This window comes from Pagrus pagrus, assembly GCF_965226575.1.
Source record: "Pagrus pagrus genome assembly, chromosome: 9".
NCBI lineage: Eukaryota > Metazoa > Chordata > Actinopteri > Spariformes > Sparidae > Pagrus > Pagrus pagrus.
Window position 1 is genome coordinate 4,222,543 of NC_140193.1, and position 22,321 is coordinate 4,244,863.

General features: G+C 41.9%; 1 protein-coding gene across 1 annotated transcript in view; it reads left to right on the forward strand.

The window, feature by feature from the left end:
* mlphb (melanophilin b) overlaps positions 1–22,092 on the forward strand; it is a 41,870-nt gene extending 19,778 nt beyond the window's left edge. Inside the window, exons 6-15 of the mRNA XM_084361797.1 lie at positions 1,270–1,362; positions 1,858–1,999; positions 2,564–2,802; positions 8,757–8,840; positions 16,273–16,530; positions 17,700–17,849; positions 17,937–18,005; positions 18,141–18,189; positions 18,606–18,700; positions 20,713–22,092. Of these exons, the coding sequence (XP_084217923.1) occupies positions 1,270–1,362; positions 1,858–1,999; positions 2,564–2,802; positions 8,757–8,840; positions 16,273–16,530; positions 17,700–17,849; positions 17,937–18,005; positions 18,141–18,189; positions 18,606–18,700; positions 20,713–20,739 (1,206 nt within the window). The 3' untranslated portion in view covers positions 20,740–22,092. The remainder of the gene's footprint in view (positions 1–1,269; positions 1,363–1,857; positions 2,000–2,563; positions 2,803–8,756; positions 8,841–16,272; positions 16,531–17,699; positions 17,850–17,936; positions 18,006–18,140; positions 18,190–18,605; positions 18,701–20,712) is intronic.
* The last annotated feature ends 229 nt before the right edge of the window (positions 22,093–22,321 follow it).

Consider the following 22,321-nt stretch of genomic DNA (forward strand, 5'->3'; position numbering starts at 1 on the left):
TGTACCCAGACAGCACAACATAAGTAGTTCTGGTGATTTTCAGAGCTCGTGTTTGTTGACTTGTTCCCCTCCCCACGCCTCACATGTTGCCTGTTTCTTAATTAAAAATGTGTTAGAGAGACAAATCAGATCTGCAAAACAGGCCATTTCATTCAAGCTCAAATCGGCACTCTGCAGACACGAGTCCTGAAACATCTTGAGAGGGTCTGCTGATGTTTCGCCTCCTTCCTGTGTTGAAAAAGCGGAGGTGTTTCTGCGCGGGGTGTCTGTGTGATCTCACCGGCCCTCATGAACAACTGGAACGCTCTGACAGCTCGTGACGACTGAGGTTAGGCACGGTCGGACCGGCAGTGGCAGCAGTGTATTGTGGGTAAATACCAGGCTGTCATACATAATCGCAGACATAAAAGAGGGCGAGCAGAGTTGAAGGAGCCTCTGGTCGGAGTCCTGAGATTGTAAAAGAAAGGGGAACTCTGGAGTCCGCTGGAATTCATCATAAAGGCTGAACTACTATTGTTTACACCACAGTCTCTGTGTAATGTGGGAGCTCAGCTTTGTTTATTTTCAATCACTGCAGCCGCTGCTCAGGAGGGAAAAAATGTTGACAGGACTCTCGGGCTCTCCTGGGTCTCTGGATGCTTCGTTTCCAACGTGACTACTGCAGTTTTATTTATACAATATATGACAGGGCTCCTGATGGATGTTTTAAAAAAAAGACTACGAGAAGGCAGAGTGGAGTTTCCTGCATCCCCTGTGTGACTTTCACTTAGACAGAGTGCCCTCTACTGGTCCAGACACAGCACTGCCGTCTGAAACACCTCAGGAAGAGGTCGTCTTCAACCTCAGAGAGCCTGGAGGGATTCAGTGTCTCGTTTAAGAGCCTCCTCTCTCTGTAACACGGGTCGCATCTTAGGTCTTAAAATAAATTACTGTCTTTCTCAGCCACCCAGTGAAATAGCAAAGCAGATGTTCTCCTATAACTTTCCTGTAATAACTTTATATTTAAGTCAAAGCTCTCAGCATCTGGTTTTCTGGAGAAAAAAATATATCCAGTGATCTTTGACACTGTTTGATAATCAGTGTGAGAATTCTTGTTGTGGTGGGGATTTCATTTTGTTCTGCTCTCCCTCCTCCTCTCCTCTCTGCGGGTCTACACCATTACTTTCTCATTTGAATCCTCTTTCTTTCCTCTCCTGTCTCCTGTCTCCTGTCTCCTCTCTCCTCTCTCCTCTCGGTTGGTGATGGCATTTCCTTTTCTGCTCTCCAAAGATGAAAAAGGCCAAAAGGCGGCTAACTGTCGACCCCTTTGATTTCGAACCGGGCTGCGACTACCTCATCGAATCAAGAGGACGGTCAAATCAGGTAAAAGGCCGGACCAAAACCCACCAGAACCGGCTTTTCATACCCCAGAACCAGACTGGTCTGCATGCAATCATACAACAGTCCCTCTGTCTGTTTCTGCTTGTGTCTGTTTTCTGTCTTTGCCAAACATTGTCTGATTCAGCCAGACAGTATGTTATTAGTGCTGAGCCCTGTCGTTATTCATTCTGGTATCTGGCCACAATACGCCCGTTGTGTACATCCAAATATGGATGTTTGTGTGCACAGATGGTAACACATCCTGTCAGCTCATTAACACAATCCTCCGACAAGACAGAATTTTAACAAACGTACAGAGTCTCAAGTTGCAGGAAACCGAGACACAGGAGCTGAAAAATAAATCTAATGAGCCTAAAAAGGCATTCAAACATCAAATGAAGAAGACACTCACCTCAGCTGTTAATATATTAATGTAGATACAGTGTCCTTAGCTCTTTTGTCACAATAGCACTCACCGCTCTCCGTCCTCGTCCTCAGGCCCAGGTCTCCCAGGACATCATGGACATGGATGTCGGTGGGAGGGAGTCGATGCTGGCCGAGGCCGACATGGCTTCTGTTTTCCGCCAGATTCTGAAGGAGCAGCACGAAGGTCTGGACCTGAGGAGGGCCTCACAGCAAGGTAAACCCTGCAGAACTCTACCAGAACCAGAAGAAAATAGAAGACGTTTGCAACAAGGAAGTGTTCAAATGTCTTTTAACTTCCTGGCATTGTGTAGGTGGACATGTGATGTTTGCAACCTTGCGGCTTCATTTTTATAGTTTAGTTTCATGACGTACAGCTTGATGGACAGAGCTGATATACAGCAGCCAAACAAACATCAGTCACACTTATGTTGCTGCACTAATTCATTAGTTTTAGTCATGACCGATCAGAATAAGTTTGTGTTTTATCGTGTGTTTCTAACAACATTATATATCGTTACAGATGTTATCTGAGTGCAGCCCATCAAAACATTTATCAATACAATATTTCATGTTTCATCTGTGACAGTCTTCCAGGACATGGGCTTATTACTGCAGCAGGACTTATAACGTGTTTTTACTATTTGCAGCAATTGTAACCTCCAATTTATGTACAAAAAATAAATGGCGGGTCAATAATCAGTTGTCCAACTCACACATGAGTACAATACGACACCAGCATGTCTCTTTCATTTACTGATTTATCTCATATTTCCTGCAGATGACCTGGTGTTCACAGACAACAGGACGATCCCCTCTCGCTCCGTCTCCCGCCTCAGTTACTCCTCCTGTGGCAGCGGGAGTTTTCTGGGCCCCCGGTGCAGCAGCTACCTGCCCGGCGCCGACGACTCCGAGGGGGAGGACGACCACAGCCAGCTCTACCCGCTGTACCAGTCTCATCTGGGCCACTTCACCCACACCTCGCAGGAGAGCCTGAACTCAACGAACCCTCCACCGCAGGTCTTTAATGTCATCCATGTTATTATCTTTTATCATCAAATGAAATCTGCTTACTTTATATTTGTTTGGCAGAAGCTCTGGGACGCTCGTGAAAACATTTTTCTTCTTGTTGTAAAACAGCAGTAGAAGGTTTGGTACTCTGTGGGTTGAGAGATCAATCCCAAAAGTATCTGTATGTTCAATAACTTACATTTCATTTTCTGGCAAAGTACTGGATCCACCTCATGTTGGATTACGGTCTAAACACACAACCACTCCGATCATTTTTTCCCCCCTTTCACTGTGTGTAAATGCACAGCCATCACCATGTTTAATTAGATTAGGTTGGATTCAACTACATTGCAATTTCACAGTTTACAAGTAGTGAGACGAGGAATACGTGCAGCAGTAAGAGCAGACAGTGCAGGTGTAAAATATAAAGTGCAGGTGTGAGTGCAGGTAATGATGATAGTGAGACTGAATAAACAGCTGGAGGTTTGACCTGATGCAGCATTTACAGATGAATCCAGCGTATTTTGCCATCTAGCTGTGGCAAGTGGTAGTGAGTCAGTGTCCGCTGCTGACTGCTGACAGTGACGGCATCACGGGTAGTTGGACTGACAACGTTAGACATTAGACATTTACTGATGAAGGTGCTTTACATGGATGACTCATTAAGATATTCAGATTTTACAAATTGGTTACGACAGCAGCCCAAATAGATTAGATAAGATAGATAAGAATAAATGAAATGATGAAATACTGTGTAATATACTTATGAGACTTTACCAGCTATGAAGCAAAATCAATCAAGATGTCAGACATAGAGGATTAAAATGATATAATAATAATATGAATCAATATTAATTATCATTTTCTTGGTCCTCTGAACATTGAGGGAATCTGTGAAGTGTATGATCTCAGACAGGAAGTAAAGCTTGTTTATTTCACATGCAGATCTTTTCCACAGTTGAAGTTCGCCTCTGAGAGCAGCTGAGAACTGCTAAAGAAAAAGTAAAGTGACATGTAGAGTAAAGGCACAAGTGCAAAATGTATCTCCTCATTAGGACAGATAGATATTGTAGTGAGATGCCAACACAGTAACGGCAACTTGTCTGCTTCCAGTACTTCAATGGATCTGTGTAAAGGTACAGTTTGAATATAAATTCAGTATGGACAGTAGTATAAATATGCATAAATACTACAGGTGGTGTAGTACAGTGTCAGAGTGATCGTGAGGCCGTCAGTCAAACTTTTGTTACTTTCTCATTAAGTCGTCTTGTGTTCGCAAACATGCATTTAATGAAGTAATTAAGAAGTTATTGTCACGTCACGTTTGGCAAATTATTTGTTGCTGATTAAAATATTTCCTCGTTGCCTTCAGCTCATAAATCACAATGACATCAGCTGCTTTTACTAATAAAAAGTATTTATTTCTGTGATTCCTGGTTTTTTAGTTTATATCTGATCAAAACAAGTTTTATGGCATCGCCCTCGTTAACACACACACATCAGGAATAACAGATAAGACGTTCATAGTTCACAATGTTCAAATCTTCTTACGCAATCAGTTCACATCGCTGCACAGATATTCAGTCTGATATCAATCAACTTTATACACAACAAACCATCTGGCTTTTTAATGACGCAACATAAAAGTTTATTGTTTCCCTTGACACAGTTTTGGCACAAAGATTTGAGAAGCAGGGTTGACGTGGATTTTTAAATAGTTCATTCAGGGGAAGAAATAATTATTAGAAAAGTTACGTTCGGCCTCACGGTGCAGCTCTGAACTGAGGAGTCAAACAAAACTCTCATGAATTATGATCTTGTTCTGCAGGACAACAGCGACAGTAACAAACTGTTTTTCAGTGCACACACACAAGTTCATCCGGTTGACACGTTGAGTGATAGAGGAGACAGCTGCAGGACCAGAGGGCGGTTACATACATTACATCAGGGTATATTTATGTGTTTGCATACAGCTCAGTCCCTGCAAAGGATCACCACAAGTGTTCACGGGGAGCAGATAGAAAACACACTTTGTTTACTGTGAAGTTTGGCTGAAATAAGTCTTCACGCGTCCTCGTCCACCCTCCAGGATCTTTGAGCTCTGACACACTGTGAGACTTAATGTTTAATTATTGAGGTGAAATGTGGATTATCTGATTCAAAAGATGTCCTCTGCGGTTATTAAAGATAAGAAATATGAAAACAAGGGAAGTGATTAAGCTGTGTGGCGTTATCAGTCCCACCTGGCCACCTTTGATATCTTCTGTCACGCAAAAATCCGCAGTTGGGCGACACACTGTGAGAAACAAACGGGCCCAACATGTGCCTGTCAGACATCAAAACCAGCCGTGGTGAATCCCATTGGCTGCTCGCTCAGACGCACAGTGACTCATCGAGAGCATGCGGGTGTCGCTTCCTGTCGTTTGATTTCCGATTTGGCAAACATTCGTGCCGCCGAGCGAGGCTAAGAAGTCGACTGACGTGTCCAATTTGATTTTGTTTGTGGAAGAAGACGTCAGGACGAGAGAACAAGCAGAGACTCTGTACAGATCCGGAGACATGTGGGACCTCAGTGGTGCCGAGCAACGACACAGCATGTTTACATCTTTAATACACAGACGACCCACAAATGAACCTCCTGCAACTGTGGACACAGTTTATGTTTTTTTAACTTTCATTTTTGGACTGTTTTGGATGTATTAATGCATATTGCATACATTCTGGCAAAGGTGTTTTTGTATGTTACTGACAGACTGGTGGTCTAGATGAGTTTTTGTCATTTTTACTATCTTTCACTGGATAGGGCAATTTAGCATGTTGAAAACTACCATAAAAGTACTTTATATATATGAAATATATTGTTTTTTTCATTCAAAAATTAAATCATGTTAACAAACTGGTATTTAAATGTGGAAAAATCCTGAAAATGAATGAATATTTGGTCATGTAACCCAGTGAAAGTTGAATATATATTATACATATATTTCATCAGTTGCATGATGGTTAAACGAAAAAACTTGAGTGACACATGTGGACGCTTCCTTACAAGGAGAGGATTTTGAGATTTTGGACTGAAGTGTCTGAGGAGGCGTTGGAACTGTGAACAGATATGTTTCTGCTTGAATCACTACAGGCTGCGTGGTGGCTCATGTTTCACTCGCTGTAGGTGAATGAAGTCTTCTTTCATCTGGCGTGTTTGGCTCTGAGCAGAGAGCAGAGATGCCTTCAAGTCATTTTTGCAAGTCCAAGTCAGGACTCAAGGCTCCTTTTGTTGTAATATGACTTGTATCATCCGCTGCACACCATCTGGTCTGCTCAGACCTCTTTGATTGATTAGTTGTAGGTATATGATCACTTTAAACAGGCTGTTGAAATGCAGCATGAAATTATCTCCAGCCACTGTGTCACATTGCAGGACCCCTCATGTGCCACAGTTTCACAGCGAGGTAGAATATTTAACATTCTCTCATAAAGACACGAAGAAATGAAGGCTGGGAACAAATAAATCCTCCTGCTGTGAGAAAGTTAAGACGAAGGTTACGTTATGTAACAGTCCAGCATCGGCAGGCAGGCGGGAGGGAGAGCCCAAAAAAACGAATCGACCGATATGAATCACCCTGACAAAACACTGAGGACAGAGCGAGTCCGTTAGAATAACAACATCCTGCAGATGAAAGTAAAATGAAGGAGCAGAGAGACGACCTAGAAGCAAACCACAGCCAGCAATCTATGTGAATAACAACCAAGTTAACCTCACTTAGCTACGAAAGCTAGGAGCAAGCTAATGTTAGGTAGCTGATGCTGAGCTAAACATGTCTGCTTAACGTCCATGAGTCCCAAATCTCAGGTATCATGTCACTGAACTGATTTGATTCCCCATCTTTGTCTTGAGTGCTACCGAAACACTGATGAACTACGTTAAATACTGCAAGACAGAGGACTGAAGCTGCTCTGCTAACATGCGTGCATGAGTCAGACAGCTAACGTGTCCACAGTATCATAAACAGTCCTACAGTAAGGTAACTTCCAAACTTAAGTAGCATTTCTCTAAAACATTAAATATTCACGACTCAATCGGGAACAATCAAAGTTCGACATGTGTTTTTTTGACGGTGAGGAGGCAGACAGGAAATGGAAAGAGACAGGAGTGTATGACATGCAACCATTTGGCTGCCGAAACCCTGTACGAGTTTGAAAACGACTCATAATCTCCACTAATCTGCCACATCGGGACTGTGTTGATGCAGCTGGACCAGATGTGATAAACAGTGGCCTGGAAACAGAAGTAAACAACCTCATGACTGTCATCAAATCGCAATTTATTTAATTCGGCTCAAGTCTTTTTGGTTTATGGAAATATATGACATCACCTTTTTTTAACGCCGTCTCGCCCACTTCAAATCAGCTAGAAGATAACAAAAGACGAAGAAGAAATACAGAAACGTTCCATCTGGAAAAAACTAGATCTGGTCTAATTTTAGCAGAAAACTGTGTTCATTTAAAACCCTTTCCCTTTTAGTAAGAAACTGGATGATAAAGTAAGTTGTCAGGGAATTTAAACTGCCAAGATGCAACCAGCGAATGTCTAAGTTGTGCCAAGACACAAGAAAAAAACATCTGAGGGACTTTTTTGGCCTCCTAGGCAGCATTTATTCGCATTGTGTGTTCTGCCTCCAAATGAATCATTATGTTTAGGTTACAGGTGGATAGGATTCAGAACAGGGTCATGGGTTCGATCCAAGAAACGAGCTTGGCAGGACTTGGACATAGCCTGAGAAGAACTACTGCCTGAGAGGCACGACTTAGGGCAAGAGATACCATCACATCAAAGATTTGTCTGATGAATTGACTGTATAAAATATGGACGGAGCTTCCAGGTCTGAAAAGTGCCTTAAACCTGCATTATTTCTAGTGGCCAGCAGGGGGCGACTCCACTGGTTTCAAAAAGAAGTCTGATTGTATGTAGGCTTATGAGAAAAATACTTTACTTGTCACTTAAGTTATCACCTCAGAATAAGGTTTTCTGATGTGTTTATGGTCTCAATCTCTAGTTTAGAGTCTTTTTACACACGCTATGATGTTCATTTTGTAAATTATGGACCCATTTATTGTAAAATAGACGATAAAGCAGGGTATGCTTTAGTGCGTGGCTACCTTGTGATTGACAAGCAGCTTCCACGGCACAAGTTCTCAGTCAGATCCAATCAGGATATCCTCCCCGGCTCCACCCTCTCATCCATATATGGTCACTTCTGGCTCCAGAAAACAAGATGGCAAAACCGTAAAGCAAATATCGATGCTTCAAAATGGATCCACCATCACAATGACGTGATGTCACAGTGGGTTTACACTTGATTGGTTCTCAATCTTCGGTCTATAAAATAAATCAGTATGTTTTACGTCTGGGGATCTGAGATCTGAGATCTGAGAGCTGGATTTTGGCAGAGTCTGACAGGATGAACTACTGTCTGAGAGGCACAACTCAATAGATAGTGTGTGTCTGATGACTGTCTGCTTCACTTCCTGATTTGAAAATAAAGCCCTCCTGCATCGTGACTGATTATCAAAGGGAATGTTTCTTTTATTTCACATGTGCAGTATAATTTCTCAAATTTTTATATTATTTTCCTCTCAGAGAGACTCTCAGTTACAGTGAAATCAGATTTGGGGATGAGGTGATTTGGCTCTGAGCTCAGACTGTGATGGGAACATGTGAAAGTGCAGCACGGACTTCATCAGGAGAACAGACTGAAGGTCATCCGTCTCTGAAAGATTTATTTCTGCGCCAATTTATTGTTTGATTTGCTTCATCTGAGGGAAATTGGTATCATATGAAATTATTTGGGTGATTTAACTGCTCAACTGTCCTGTATATGTTGTTTGAAGAAACTACTTATTTTCCTTAATACCTTCAAGTGATTTTTTTCCTCTTTGTGTCTTTATTTTGTCTCGTCGTTCTCCAGATCAGTGACCTGAACAGACGTGTTTCAGCCATTGAGAACCTCCTGAACCACTTAGAGCAGAATGTCATCCCAGCATACGACCAGGTAAATCCATCAAATCACACATCACAGTAACCAAACAATTATCGTCATCATCATCATCATCATCATCATCATCATCATCATCATCACATAATCATCAAACCTCAGCCCGGGTGTTGCACGTGAGGCTGTGGGAAAACATTTTAAAAAGCGTCCGAGAACATGTTCAGATGTTCAAATCCACAGACAGGGACTGTGAAACAGAAACCAACACACTAATGATGGATGAATGAGCGACAAACATTCAGTTTTCTTAATCTTTATATGAAATATGAACCTTAACGGGCCACAAAAGTTCATGTAACCAAGCAAAATGTAAAGAAAAAGTTCTGTTCTGTTCTATATTCACACTTGAGCTGCTCACACAGCTGATGTTCATTAAGTCTGAGACGGCAGGATACGTACTGGGCCTCGGCCTCATCCTCACAGACTGACTCCTGACTGACTGCCATGTTTCCATATGCATTCAGTGGTTTTTGGCTGCAGCTACATGCACGGCCACATATGTTGCATGCAGGACCAGTAATTTGCTTCTTTTTTTTTTTTTGTCCTTCCTGCTGCTCGCAAGCTGAAGTGGGTGAACAGTGAACAGGGATATTCATTAGTGGAGCTGTTCGTGTGATTGGATCATTAATGGTTCTGGTCCCTTTAAGAGCATTGCTGCTAATAATTAAACAAAAAAAACATGTAGTATAAGTCTTAAAGGTGCAGCAGGCAATTCTGGTGAAAGATAGTTGATTGTTGAGTCTTATTCCTCATCAACCCACAGATTTTTAGCGTCTTTCAGCTGATTGTTTTAGTTTGACTGGCTGATGCTTCACTGTTCGGTTCAGTCTCGACACTGACATCAAGAGGTGGCGAACGTACCCACATTCCTTCCTCCAGTAGAAGTACAGATACTTCTACTGATTTACTCCAGTAAAAGTTATAGAGTACAGGCTCTGACATGTACTCAGAGTATCAGAGTAAAAAGTCTCCCTCTGAAGGACATCTGTGGTCAAAGCTAACTGAAGCTCACGTCATATTAATATAATTCAAAGACTATTAAAGTTAAAGGTAGAGTCAGTAGGTTTTGTCCCAGCTGTTCCTGAACGCACCACAAAGATAGTTGATTGTTGAGTCTCATTCCCAGGACGTCAAATAGCCACATGTTGGGTTGGTGAAGCGTCCCGAGCAGCAACAAAGAGAGAAAATAAGAAACTCTCTGCAGATACGAGACACTAACACGCATTTTCTCCCCATTCCAGCCTCCCTCTCTGTCTGTTTACGTCTTCTTACATCTTTTACATTGTTACGTCTGCTACATCTGAAATCAGTCTTGTGATGAAGGCGGCATGCATTGACGCAAAATAATAATAATAATACATAATTTACCTCAAATGCATCAAACTAAAGTAACGAGCCTGTTTTGAAAATGTGAGGAGGAGACAGCACAGATACCTGAACCGCAACTTTATAAAGTTTTCATCAGTTTTGTGTGTACAGCTTGTTGTACTGCCCCCAAGTGACCAAAAAACACAAATCAATTCAAATCAATGATAAACGTGAGGGATTTTATTTGCAGCTCATTGTTCAATGATTTTGATTTATAAGGAGAGACGAACACTCTTTCATGTCCGTCCTCCTCATCAACACTGACGTCTCATGTGGGTTTGCGGTCTGTTTTGAACATGAGCTCTGAAATCCAATCTGATGACCAATACCATCAGATACTGAGCCGACCCACAAAAACAGCAAACCGTGAACAAAACTCGGAACTTCAGCTCATCTGGTAATTAATGACTACTCAGCTTCAAACGGAGAAATATTTGATTGTCTCATGCTTTTCCTCTTTCTTGTGGTCAGAGTCTGCATGCAACACGTCTGTGTGCATGTCCATATGATCGCTGTGGTAACAGGAGAGTTTAAATGCTTTCAGTTTATCATTAGACACGTTTCTGCAGGAAGAGACGAGGAAGCTGTACAGGAACTCGGTGCATTTCCAGCATTTTACCCCTCAAAAAAAATCTGAGTACTTTCCAAATGTATTTCAGCCACCAATTTTAAAAATCTGCAGCTGAAAGCAATTTTTTCTTCTGTTCATTGTGTTTCTTCACATCAACGTGGAGTCAGCGATTAAAGCATACGACAGACAGCGTCGTCCAGGCCTCCTCGTTAGTTAGTAAGCAGAGATCCGGTGAGAGACGGACTGTACTGTGCTGTGCTCTGTCTGTGTGCCGAAACTACATGTTCATGGGTCATGAACCTCACCTCAAAGTTTATTTCGTGCTTGTTAATGTTGCTGAACTGGTAATTAAAGAAAAATAAAAAGCAATCTGCAGTTTACAGCCATTGTTTCACCCGACTGACTAGATTTGGAGGGAAGCAACACTGAGAGTTAGCTGCAGAGTTAGCACTACTGGCTAACGTGCCGTCGGCATCAGGTTTTAACTCGGTTTTACGCTATATTTTAACGATACACTTTTTAGATCTTGATCGTTCTTAACTGTGTCTTTTAGCCAGTTAGAGGATTTGGTCATCGGACGTGGATTTTAACTGTTTTGAACTAAGACACTGCACCCTCCCAAACTAACGTTAGCTTAGCAAGGTTTGTTTTTAGCCGGTTGCTATTGCTAGCGGTCCTGACGCTATCATGGCTATGTGTGAACTTTGCCAACCGGCTTACTCACAGCTTCAGGAAAACTTCAGACGACTGAAACAGGACATTCTACACAAGGATGAGTTAATCCTGGGCTTTTCGTCCGTAGCCGCTGCTCAGGCACAACATCTCTCTCGGAGGTCACAACTCTCCCGGGTGAACTCCACCTGCTGTGCTGGCCCGTTCACCGAGTGCTCAGCTGCTGCAGCTCACGGCGAAACCACTCTTCCGTGGTCCGGCTCTGTCACCACCGGAGGGGAGCCGATCTTCTCAACTGATGCCCGGACCCTGAATGATGACATCTGGCCCATCCTCGGGGCTAAACCCAGGATCCCAAGCCTGCTCCACTCCCAGCAACTCGGAGCCGTGGGTCCGGGTCGGGAGCGGCAAGTCTCGGGCTAGACGCTCCCCCCGGCTGCGCGCACCTGACACTCTGCTGCTGAGCAATAAATTCCAGGCCCTGGGTAGCGAGGATGGACCGCGCTCCCCAGTGGGGCTCCAGCTGGACGACCATCCATCTTCTGTCCTGGCCTTCGCCCCCGAGCCGGTTGGTGGCTCCACTGCTACTGCAGACCGTGCCGTGCCTTCTGCCGCCCAGGTCCAGCCCCCCAGGCGGTCAGACGCGCATACTCAGGTGCGGCGCCCACCCTCGGTACCTCGCTCCCGCGAGGTTCACCATCAGCCGCCGGCAACTCGGCTCAGACCTCCGTCCGTGCTCATTGTCGGATCATCCATGGTCCGACACATCACCCTGCCCGCGGCTAAAACACTCTGCTACCCGGGTGCCCGCGTCCAGGATATAGACTCCAAAATCCCACAGTTGCTGGATGAAAACCCGTCTGCCACCACTACTATTATCCACGTCGGAACTAATGACCTCAGGAACAATCAATCAGAGACACTTAAAGAGGACTTCATGACGCTTATGGACAGTCTTCTACAGTCAGACCGCAAGTTCGTCATCTCCGGCCCGCTGCCGTGTCCCAGCTTTGGAAACATAAAATTCAGCCGTGTCCGTCAACTTCATACATGGCTCAAGGGATACTGCTGCTCGCTCAACATACCGTTTGTGGACAACTTTGGTACCTTCTTAAACCGGCCAGACCTCTTCAGACATGATGGAGTACATCCAAACTTTCAGGGATCACGTCTCCTCGCTATGAACATGGAACTCACATTAAAATCCTCTCTTCACTACTGATGTTTGGTGAGTCCAACCTGTTCTACTAACGGTAATGACTGTCATCTTGCTATACAAATTCCTGTATTAGTAAACCATAGACCCACATCCAGAAATGTCCCTGTAACATACAGGAATCAAAACAATTTATTACTGGTTCGGACTCAAACTATCAGTCCCCCACAAAGCCATGCACCTCAAACAATAAAAATGGCTTTATTAAATGTCAGGTCACTAACTAATAAGTCATTCATAGTTAATGACCTTATAAGCACTCATAACCTGGATTTCACTCTACTGACTGAGACCTGGCTGGACAGAAATGGCACAGTTGCACTCATTGAGACAGCACCTCCCAATTTTAAATTCCTCCAAACCACCAGACCTGATAAAAGAGGCGGTGGGATAGCTGCTCTCTTCCCTGATTTCTATAGCTGCAAGGAAATCCCCCTCGGGGAATTTACGTCTTTTGAGCACCTTGCTATATCTATAAATTGCAATGCTCCAATTTTAATCATCACGGTCTATCGGCCACCAAAATCTAAATATGGCTTTCTTGATGAATTCTCTGAGCTACTGTCCAAGGTCTCCACCGACTATGATAGTATAATTATATCAGGTGATTTTAATATCCATGTTGATAATAAAACAGACCCAGATGCTCAAAACTTCATTAGCTTATTGGAGGCATTTGACTTCACTCAGCATGTCTCAGGGCCCACCCACAATAAGGGCCATACTCTGGACTTAGTCATATCAAAAGGACTTAACATGACCGTACCCTGTATCATGGATGTTGCTATTTCAGATCACTGTTGCATATTCTTTGATGTGTCTGTTTTTCCTGTACAACAGAAGGGTACCCGAACAATCAAAAAACGTATCATTAACAACAACACCATTGAAACCTTCAAGAAAACTGTGAATGAGTTATCGTTGTTCATGGCCTCATCAACTGAGGATCCTGTGAACAACTTCAACTCAAAAATACAAAATATCATTGATAACATTGCACCTGTTAAAACTAAAAACATAGAAAAACAAAAAGCCCCCTGGAGAAATGGAGTGGTTGTTAGGCAGCTTAAGAGAGAGTGTCGCCAGGCAGAACGAAAGTGGAGAAAGACCAAACTTCAGGTTCACCATGAAATCTACAAGGATAGACTCAATCATTACAACAAAGAAATTAAACAGGCCAGACAGTCCTTCTTCTCTAAAATCATTAATGAAAATATCAACAATAGTAAAGTGCTCTTCTCCACTGTTGACCGACTTATTAATCCACCATCTACAACCCCATCAGAAATGCTGTCCACCGGAAAATGTGAAGAATTCGCCACATTTTTCAACGATAAAATTATAGCTATCAGACAGAACATTAGTGCATCAACATCCAGAAATGAACCTACCCTCCAGTTCTCCAGGATTATGACTGCTACCATGTCCCACTTTGTCCTGTTAGACCAAAAAAAACTAGACGATATCGTTGGGCAGCTCAGGTCCTCCACCTGCTGCTTGGACCCTCTCCCTACCAAATTCTTTAAAATTGTTTTTAGCTGCTTAGCACATGAAGTATTAAACATTGTTAACTGCTCTCTTCAATCAGGTATATTTCCTGCAGCACTTAAAACAGCTGTTATTAAACCACTTCTGAAAAAGAGCAATCTTGATGCAACAGTTATTGCTAACTATAGGCCCATCTCCAACTTACCATTCCTCAGCAAAATACTTGAAAAAGCAGTTTACTTCCAGCTTAACAACTATCTAACATCAAACAGCCTACTAGACTTTTATCAATCTGGTTTTCGACCTCACCATAGCACAGAAACAGCACTTATCAAAGTTGTGAATGATCTGCATATAAACACAGATTCTAATAAACTATCTGTCCTTGTGCTCCTGGATCTCAGTGCTGCCTTTGACACTGTTGACCATGATATCTTATTAGAGAGACTAGAACAATGGGTTGGCCTATCTGGCCCAGTTCTAAACTGGTTCAGAACTTACTTACAGGACAGGCAGTCCTTCGTGTCCATTGGAGACTTTGTCTCAGACAAAGTAGGTGTTATGTGTGGAGTACCCCAAGGCTCGATTCTTGGACCATTATTATTTAATCTTTACATGCTCCCACTCGCACATGTTATAAAGAAACACAACATAAATTACCATAATTATGCAGATGACTCACAACTGTACTTATCTATATCTCCGGATGACCTACATCCCATTCACTCCCTAACTCAGTGTATTGAGGACATCAACCTGTGGATGTCACAGAACTTTTTACAACTGAACAAAGATAAAACAGAACTACTCATCTTTGGTGCAAAGGCTCAGAGACAGAGAATTGCAGCTCATCTCAGTTCTCTGTCCCTGGAGAGCAAAAGTGAAGCCAGAAATCTGGGTGTAATCATAGACAGTGATCTAAACTTTAAGAGCCATATCAATCACATCACAAAATCCGCTTTTTATCATTTAAAAAATATTTCAAAATTAAGAGGCTTCCTGTCAAAAGCAGACTCTGAAAAATTAATTCATGCATTCATAACAAGTAGACTAGACTACTGTAATGGTCTATTTACTGGCCTCCCAAAATCAGCTGTACAGCGATTACAGTTAATTCAAAATGCGGCTGCACGCGTTCTCACTGGAACAAAAAAGTTCGAACACATTACACCTGTTCTTAGATCCCTACATTGGCTCCCCGTCAAAACTAGAATTGATTTTAAGATTCTGCTACTTGTATATAAAGCTCTAAATGGCCTCGCACCTCAGTATATAAAAGACATGCTCATCAGATATGAACCAGCAAGAACTCTCAGGTCCACCGGCAGCGGTCTTTTAACCATCCCTCGTACTAACTCTAGAGCAGGGGAGGCTGCCTTCTGTATCTATGCCCCAAGTAAATGGAACACCCTGCCTGAGGACCTGAGAGACGCTCCTACACTGAGCATTTTTAAAAGCAGGTTAAAAACCTTCCTTTTTTCTAAAGTTTATGACTAAGTTTCTGTGTGTGTGTGTGTGTGTGTGTGTGTGTGTATGTGTATGTGTATGTGTGTGTCTGTGCGTGCGCATGCATGTGTCTGTTCTGTATATTGTAAGATTTGTAAAAGCTGCATGCGCTGGTTCTGGTTCTTTGTATAATTGCACAGACTTTCTGCACTTGTCTTGTATTCATGTTGTCGCTATGTATAAAGCACATTGTGTTACATTGATTTGTATGAAATGTGCTATAGAAATAAAGTTTGATTGATTGATTGATTGATTAATGACGTAGCCTGAAAAAACAGCTGTTTCAATACAGCATCGGACTAATTTGCCAAACCTATGTTTGTCTTTACACTGTGGTGGAAACACAGAAAACAAAATGACGCTTTAGGCTCCTTCGAAAGTAGTTTCATGTACAAAAAGCTCCAGGTACTTTGGGCGGAAACGAGGCTAAAGCTCAAAACTACTAAGTCAGCGTCCTCTGATCTGTTTCTCTTTTTTGGAAACACCCAGAAACACAATCAGTGCTCATCCACCGAGGCAACACACCCCCTGCCTTCACACAAACAAAGACACACTACTATTTTTTCTCAGCCACATATTCTCTGCTCTGTTCCTCAAAACCCAACCAGGCTCCTCCGACTCCAACCAGCTCCTCTCCTCTCCCTCAGTGGGAGGAGGTGGACCTGGAGGAGCAGCAGCTGAGACAGAAGCTGCACCAGATGACGGACAACATCAGCGACCACAGCCTGAGCTCTGATGAGGAGGGCTCCAGCAGGACTGAGGTGGACACCAAACCCTCCAGACTGCCTACCAGACCCACATCCAGATCCAGCATCACCGTCTCCAGACTGGAGGAGGAGCTGCCTCAGCAGACTCACTCTGAGAAGGTAGCATTAAAAGAGCAAACATCAGCAGAGGGAGATAAAATTCATTTAATGCCAGAGAGTTCATTAGAAACACTCATTCTGCTGCACATCTGGATCGTTGCACATTCTGTACTTTAACAAACAGCCTGGCTCATGAAACTTCATACCACCTCCGCTGGAACCCAGTTCAAGCACATACTGTAGTCATAAATCAGGCCACTCAGCCTGAGCGTTTATTTTTCCTCTGCAGCCATCAATCCCAGATTTTCTGAAACGCAGAGTGGGCTAGAAAAAAGCTCCTTCTGAGAAGTCTGAACTGTTCTCCCTGACGTTTTCTTCCCCTTTAAAGTCGCAGAGCTACAGCACTCAGGAGAGTAAAGATACTGTGGTTTTCTTACATAACTACCACCGTCCTGTTCAAACTGCATTTCCCTTCTCCTAAGTTTTTAAAGTGTCACGTTACTACACACTCCTCTGAAGTCAGAACCTGATAAGACCCAAACTTGTAAAGCTGAATGTTTTGTTTCCATTACGCCCGAAGAGGACGAAGGTCAGCGTGTTTCTGTTCTGCTTTTAATCAGACTTAAAAAAAAGCTTCTTATGTTTTACGAGCTGCGATTACACGGACATTGTTTCTTCAGTTTTCTACAGGTCCCAACATGTTTACATGGACGCTAAACAAATTATTGATCTGACAAGAAGCCAATCCCAATATTTCTGTGATGAAGTAACTTTGTCTGATGTGCTGGCCCAGAAGAAATTCACCAGGAGCAAATCATTCAGATTTTATACTCCAATGAAGCTGCACAAATCCCCGAGTGGTGGTCGAAGTGTTGTTAATGTGGAGTTAATATCTTTTTCTGTAACTTACACTTTAAAAAGACTTCCATATAGATCCCCTCCACACATGTTTTAAGGCATACGTAAAAATCCTCTAAAGCACATCGATGTGGTTTATGCAGAAAAATCGAATGAACGCCACGTTGAAATCCTTAAAATGGCACATTTGTTAAACAACAGGGTACTTTGAATTATTTATGAAGAGTTTGATCGGACTTCCTGTCTTCTCTCGTCTATTGATGCTCTATTTAAACCATAAAAAGGCCCACAAAAAAAGAAACTACTTGATCAATTTTTCATGTGGAAAAACAAATGAAAATGTTTTTAATTTGTCCACATTTCTCTTGTAGACGAACGTCTCGACGGAGAGCCCTGAGAGGAAGTGGCGCCCTCTGGAGGAGGCATCGAAGGAGAGCTTCAGGGGCTCAACAGCCTTGCTGGTGGAGCTGGAGGGCCAGGTGGCACAGGCTGCAGCCAACGTCCAGAGCGCCCAGAGTGAGGTAAGACATCAGCTGATCCGAGCTCAGCTGACATATTTGATTTTTTTTTAAGTGTGCAGAGTCACTTTCTCCCTTTTTATCCTGAAGGTTTCTTACATAGAGAACAGGATCGCTGCCCTGAACGCTGCCGGGATGCCCGTGGACAGAAGACGAAGGGTAAAGACATTTAATTACACTTCATTTTCATTTTTAAAGCCAGAGTTTCAGAGTCAGAGTGCACAGGAAGCAGAGATACTCAGAGGGCAGATTTAATCTAACTGGTTGACTCAATGACTTGTTGTCTTCTTCCAGTCTGCGATCCCGGTCCAAGCAAGAAGACTTTCCCACAACTTTCCCACAAGTAAGAGCCGACACTGCTGCCCTTGAGCGTGATCCCCGGGGCCTTGTCAATGACTCAAAAAACATCTTAACCTTGTTAAACTCAGAGAACATGATGATCCGTTTTGAGAGCTAGAAAACACTGTGTCCTATTGTGCTGCAGCTTCACTTTTCCCATCTGTATATCAGATACTTGGATTCTCAACAAGGAGTATTCCCACAGGCATACTGAGCTATAAATGGTGGAATAATCTGAGGAGAAAAGTAGTTAAACAAAACATTTTCAGAGTTTTATTTTTGTCGTGCCACTGAGAAGCTCTGCTGTGGAAAATTTAACTCAAGTAGTACTGTACCTGACAGCGAAATGAAATATGAAACCACAAAGTTTAAAGAGAGAGAGTATGATGTGCATGTACAATAGCTGCTGTATGTTTCCAGACCAGGTGGACAGGTTTGTGAGGAACTCCCTCTACAGGGGCTCCCTGACTCAGAGGAACCCAGTGGCCAAGCCCACCCCCAGGGCTACCTCTGCGGTATGACCGCCTCTACGGTGCTGGGTGCAAAGAAGAGTTCAGATCCACTTCAATTGAAAAAGAAAAATTTAGAAAAAGCTTAATCAAAAGTAATGATCGGGGAAAAAAATTAAAATGTACAATCTCAGATTGTTCTTGCTCGGAGCAATTTGTGAGATATGGCCAGAATTTTGGTTTAAAAAGGACCAAAAATGATTATTAAAAAAAAAAAGAAGACACGAGAGTGTTGGAAAAATTGTCAAATACATCTACGTAGCAAGTTAGCATGGCATCCATGGCTTTCTGTCAGTCATAGACTGTCAGAGCTGCTGTAAATCGCCTCCATATCCCCTCAGCTGGTCTTGGAGGCTGCGTTCAGTCCCAGTCCAGTGTCCAGCCGTGTTCACTCTCACGTGGTGATTTGAAGTCCCAGTCCAGGCAAACTCTAGGTTAACTGAGCAATGAGCTAATTAGCTAACGGTAGCTATAGCCAAGGACAGCTAAGAGTAGCAGTTGTCAGATGCTGCCCCCTATTTTTTAGGAACTCTCTTCAAATACTGGCCATATTCTACAAATTAAACCTGAAGGATATTCAATTTAAAGGAATAGTCTGACCATAATAACGATGAAGATTGACGCCACTCTTATGTTTGTGCACTAACTCGAGAGCTACAGTAGAGACAGGAGGCCATGAGCTTGACATTAGCAAACAGGAGGAAACAGCTAACTTTGCTCCATCTAAAGAAAAAAATCTTTGTCTTTGTTTTTATACTTTGATTTCTAAGTCACTTCGTCAGGCTTTACAGTGCAGGTGGATTGGACCGAGCCAGGCTAACTGTTTCCCTATGTTTACATTCTTTATGCTAAGCTAAGCTAATTAGCTGCTGGCTTGAGCTTCATACCTAACAGATGGACATAAGAGTGGTGTTGAAAAAAAGCAAATAAGAGTGTCGCACTATTGAGTGAGCCTGTCGTTGGAAATGAACTCTTCGTTAACTGGTTACACTGGGCTTTGTGGCGTAAAGGTGTCCAATCAGACTTTGTGGTGGTTTGAAATAATTTGCGTTTTATTTGATTCTTGCTTCTTCTTTTCAATCAACTAACATATTCTGTGCACTTGTTGCATTATTGAAGATGTTCGCCAAATGTGCCAGCTGGATTCAGTGTTTAAAGTTATTTTAAAGTCTTTTAAACAATAAGGACCAAATATTTTTGGGGCATTTATTAGTTTCTGCACTGAAACTAAAAATATGTGCACATGCTTCATTGTTTAAGTAAAGAAGTGCATGGATGCTGCCAAAAGGCTCATTAGAGGCTGAATTATCTGAGGGGGATATAACAATGAAAATGGAAAGTATATGTCTGTTTACTGCGATCATAAATAACCTTCTGTGTTTTGAACTTTAAGGATTTAAAACACATGCGCTGTTGCATCACACAGATTGGACTGAAGGGGCGTCTTTGTCTCAACAGCCAAGATTTCTCAGATTGAAGTCGTTAAAGTTATTGATAAAGATTTGAGACATAGCCATGAAGTATACTAAGTGTTTGTTGTTTAAAAGGAAATGGTTTCAAACTGAATGAGACCCTTTTTTATTCATGTGGGAGCCAAATGCAGGATTCTTGTGTTGGAGCCGAGCTGTGATCAGGTCCAGAAGTGCTTTTGTCTTTGATTGTCACTTTTTGCTTCCTAACCCTCTTCACACAGTGTGAGGTTATTTTATTTAAAACAATGAACACAAACCGTTTGAAAAATGATTATTTCTGTTCTTTAAATCTGCTCTTAGTTTCCTGTTAGTGTCTTTTATCGTTCACAACCGTCACGTCTCACAATAACAAACCACTCATAAATCATCCACGTTTCCAAATCAGATAGATTACAGACCTGCTGTAGTTCCTGTTGTGTCTCAGTTGCTATTAATGATTTCACAACTAACTAATGAATTCATTAACCCGATCAGAGCATGTAGTGATTGATTAATCATCAATCAAGCAGCCGATCATTGTGTCCGTTTCTCTCTCTCTCTCTGTAGAAACCAGTAATGACTCAGGGCTCGTGAGGAGGCGGCTGAGCATCGTGTGACCGACCCGTTTCTCTTCTGACCACGTCTGTTATCACAGTCTGTGAGACGAAAGAGGTTCATATTTATAATTCAAGACGCTGTTAGAAGGACGGGAGCGCTTACCTTTATTTTTTAAACTGTTTCCTTGTTGTTGTGATTATTAATGTGTTATTTTACTGGGCTAGAGCTAAACTATATTTATATATACAGTAGCTGTTGTATGTTACACATCATGATATGCACTAACTTTGCTAGACCTGTATCCTACAGTATATTCATGAGTAACATACATTAACCTGCAAGTTAATCCCTTCACCTTGATGTGCAGAAGCATTCGCATGTGCTAATCTAACACCTGTAGTTATTTATTCTGATGTTCACATGGCACAAAAATAGAGAAATACTTACTTTTACTGTCTTCGTTAACAATTAGCTTAGCTCCTCTCACTCAAAGAAAGATTAAATGTAGTATATTATGTTTAGTTAGAGAAATCTTCATTGTATATAAATCAAATCAAATATAGACATTTATTCACATTCCCTGTGTTTCTGCATTGTGGCACAATATATCTGATATATGTAGTTAACTTTATATTTTCTTTATATATTGACACCAGTAACAGCTTTAATGAAATTAACTGTCATTTCTTCTACATAATCAGTTGTCTAAATCATATTTATAAGGCTGTACAGATGTGTACTCGAATTTCATTTGGAAATACGTCTTAAATTTGGACTTTTGGTTCATTTTTCAAACCCACAAGTCTCATATACATTCTTATTTAAAGCAACATTATGTGGAAATTTGCATTTTGTGCAACACCACAGTCATAACTACAAATCCAGGGTCTGTAACAGATTGTCAGGTGTAATGTAGGTGCTACTGCAAACACAACTCATGACGTCATCACAACATTATGTGTTGAAAACTGAGTAAACATGTCTTGTCAGCCTGTTACAGGACGCTGAACCATCAACGTGGACCTGGCGCTGTGATTTTATGGTCATAAAGTTGCATAATGTTGCTTTAATTATTATTATGATGATCACAAATCTTTATCTGTATTTTTTCTTTCTTACTTTATGAGTAAACTTTAACGTTCTGTGGCGCAAATGAAAACATGAAGCGACATGAAAATGTTTCAGATTGTTATATTTCTTCACTATTAGTCAGTTGTAATATTTGAACGATACCATAGCAAGTCTGTTGTGGTTGGTTAAAGATACAACAATGAATGTAAATCAAATAAATACAGACATCTATGCACTTTCCTTATGTGTGTTTGTATCCATGGCACGACATATAAACGATATTTATATTAAACTTGTGAATTTTATACGTCTCAAATATTCCTGCCAATAAAAAGCTGAAAAGGAAACAGGTGCAGATGTGAACTCATGTGATGTGAGTGTATTATAACTTCTTATTGAATGTAGTTTTTCTCACATCTGTCAACAACACAACTGTCTGACTTTTTATTTGAAGATGGTTTTATGATTTTAATTGTTAAATGCACACACTGACAGGTGACAAACTAAAGGAACGAACAACATTAAAGAGTGGAGAAACATTCAGATG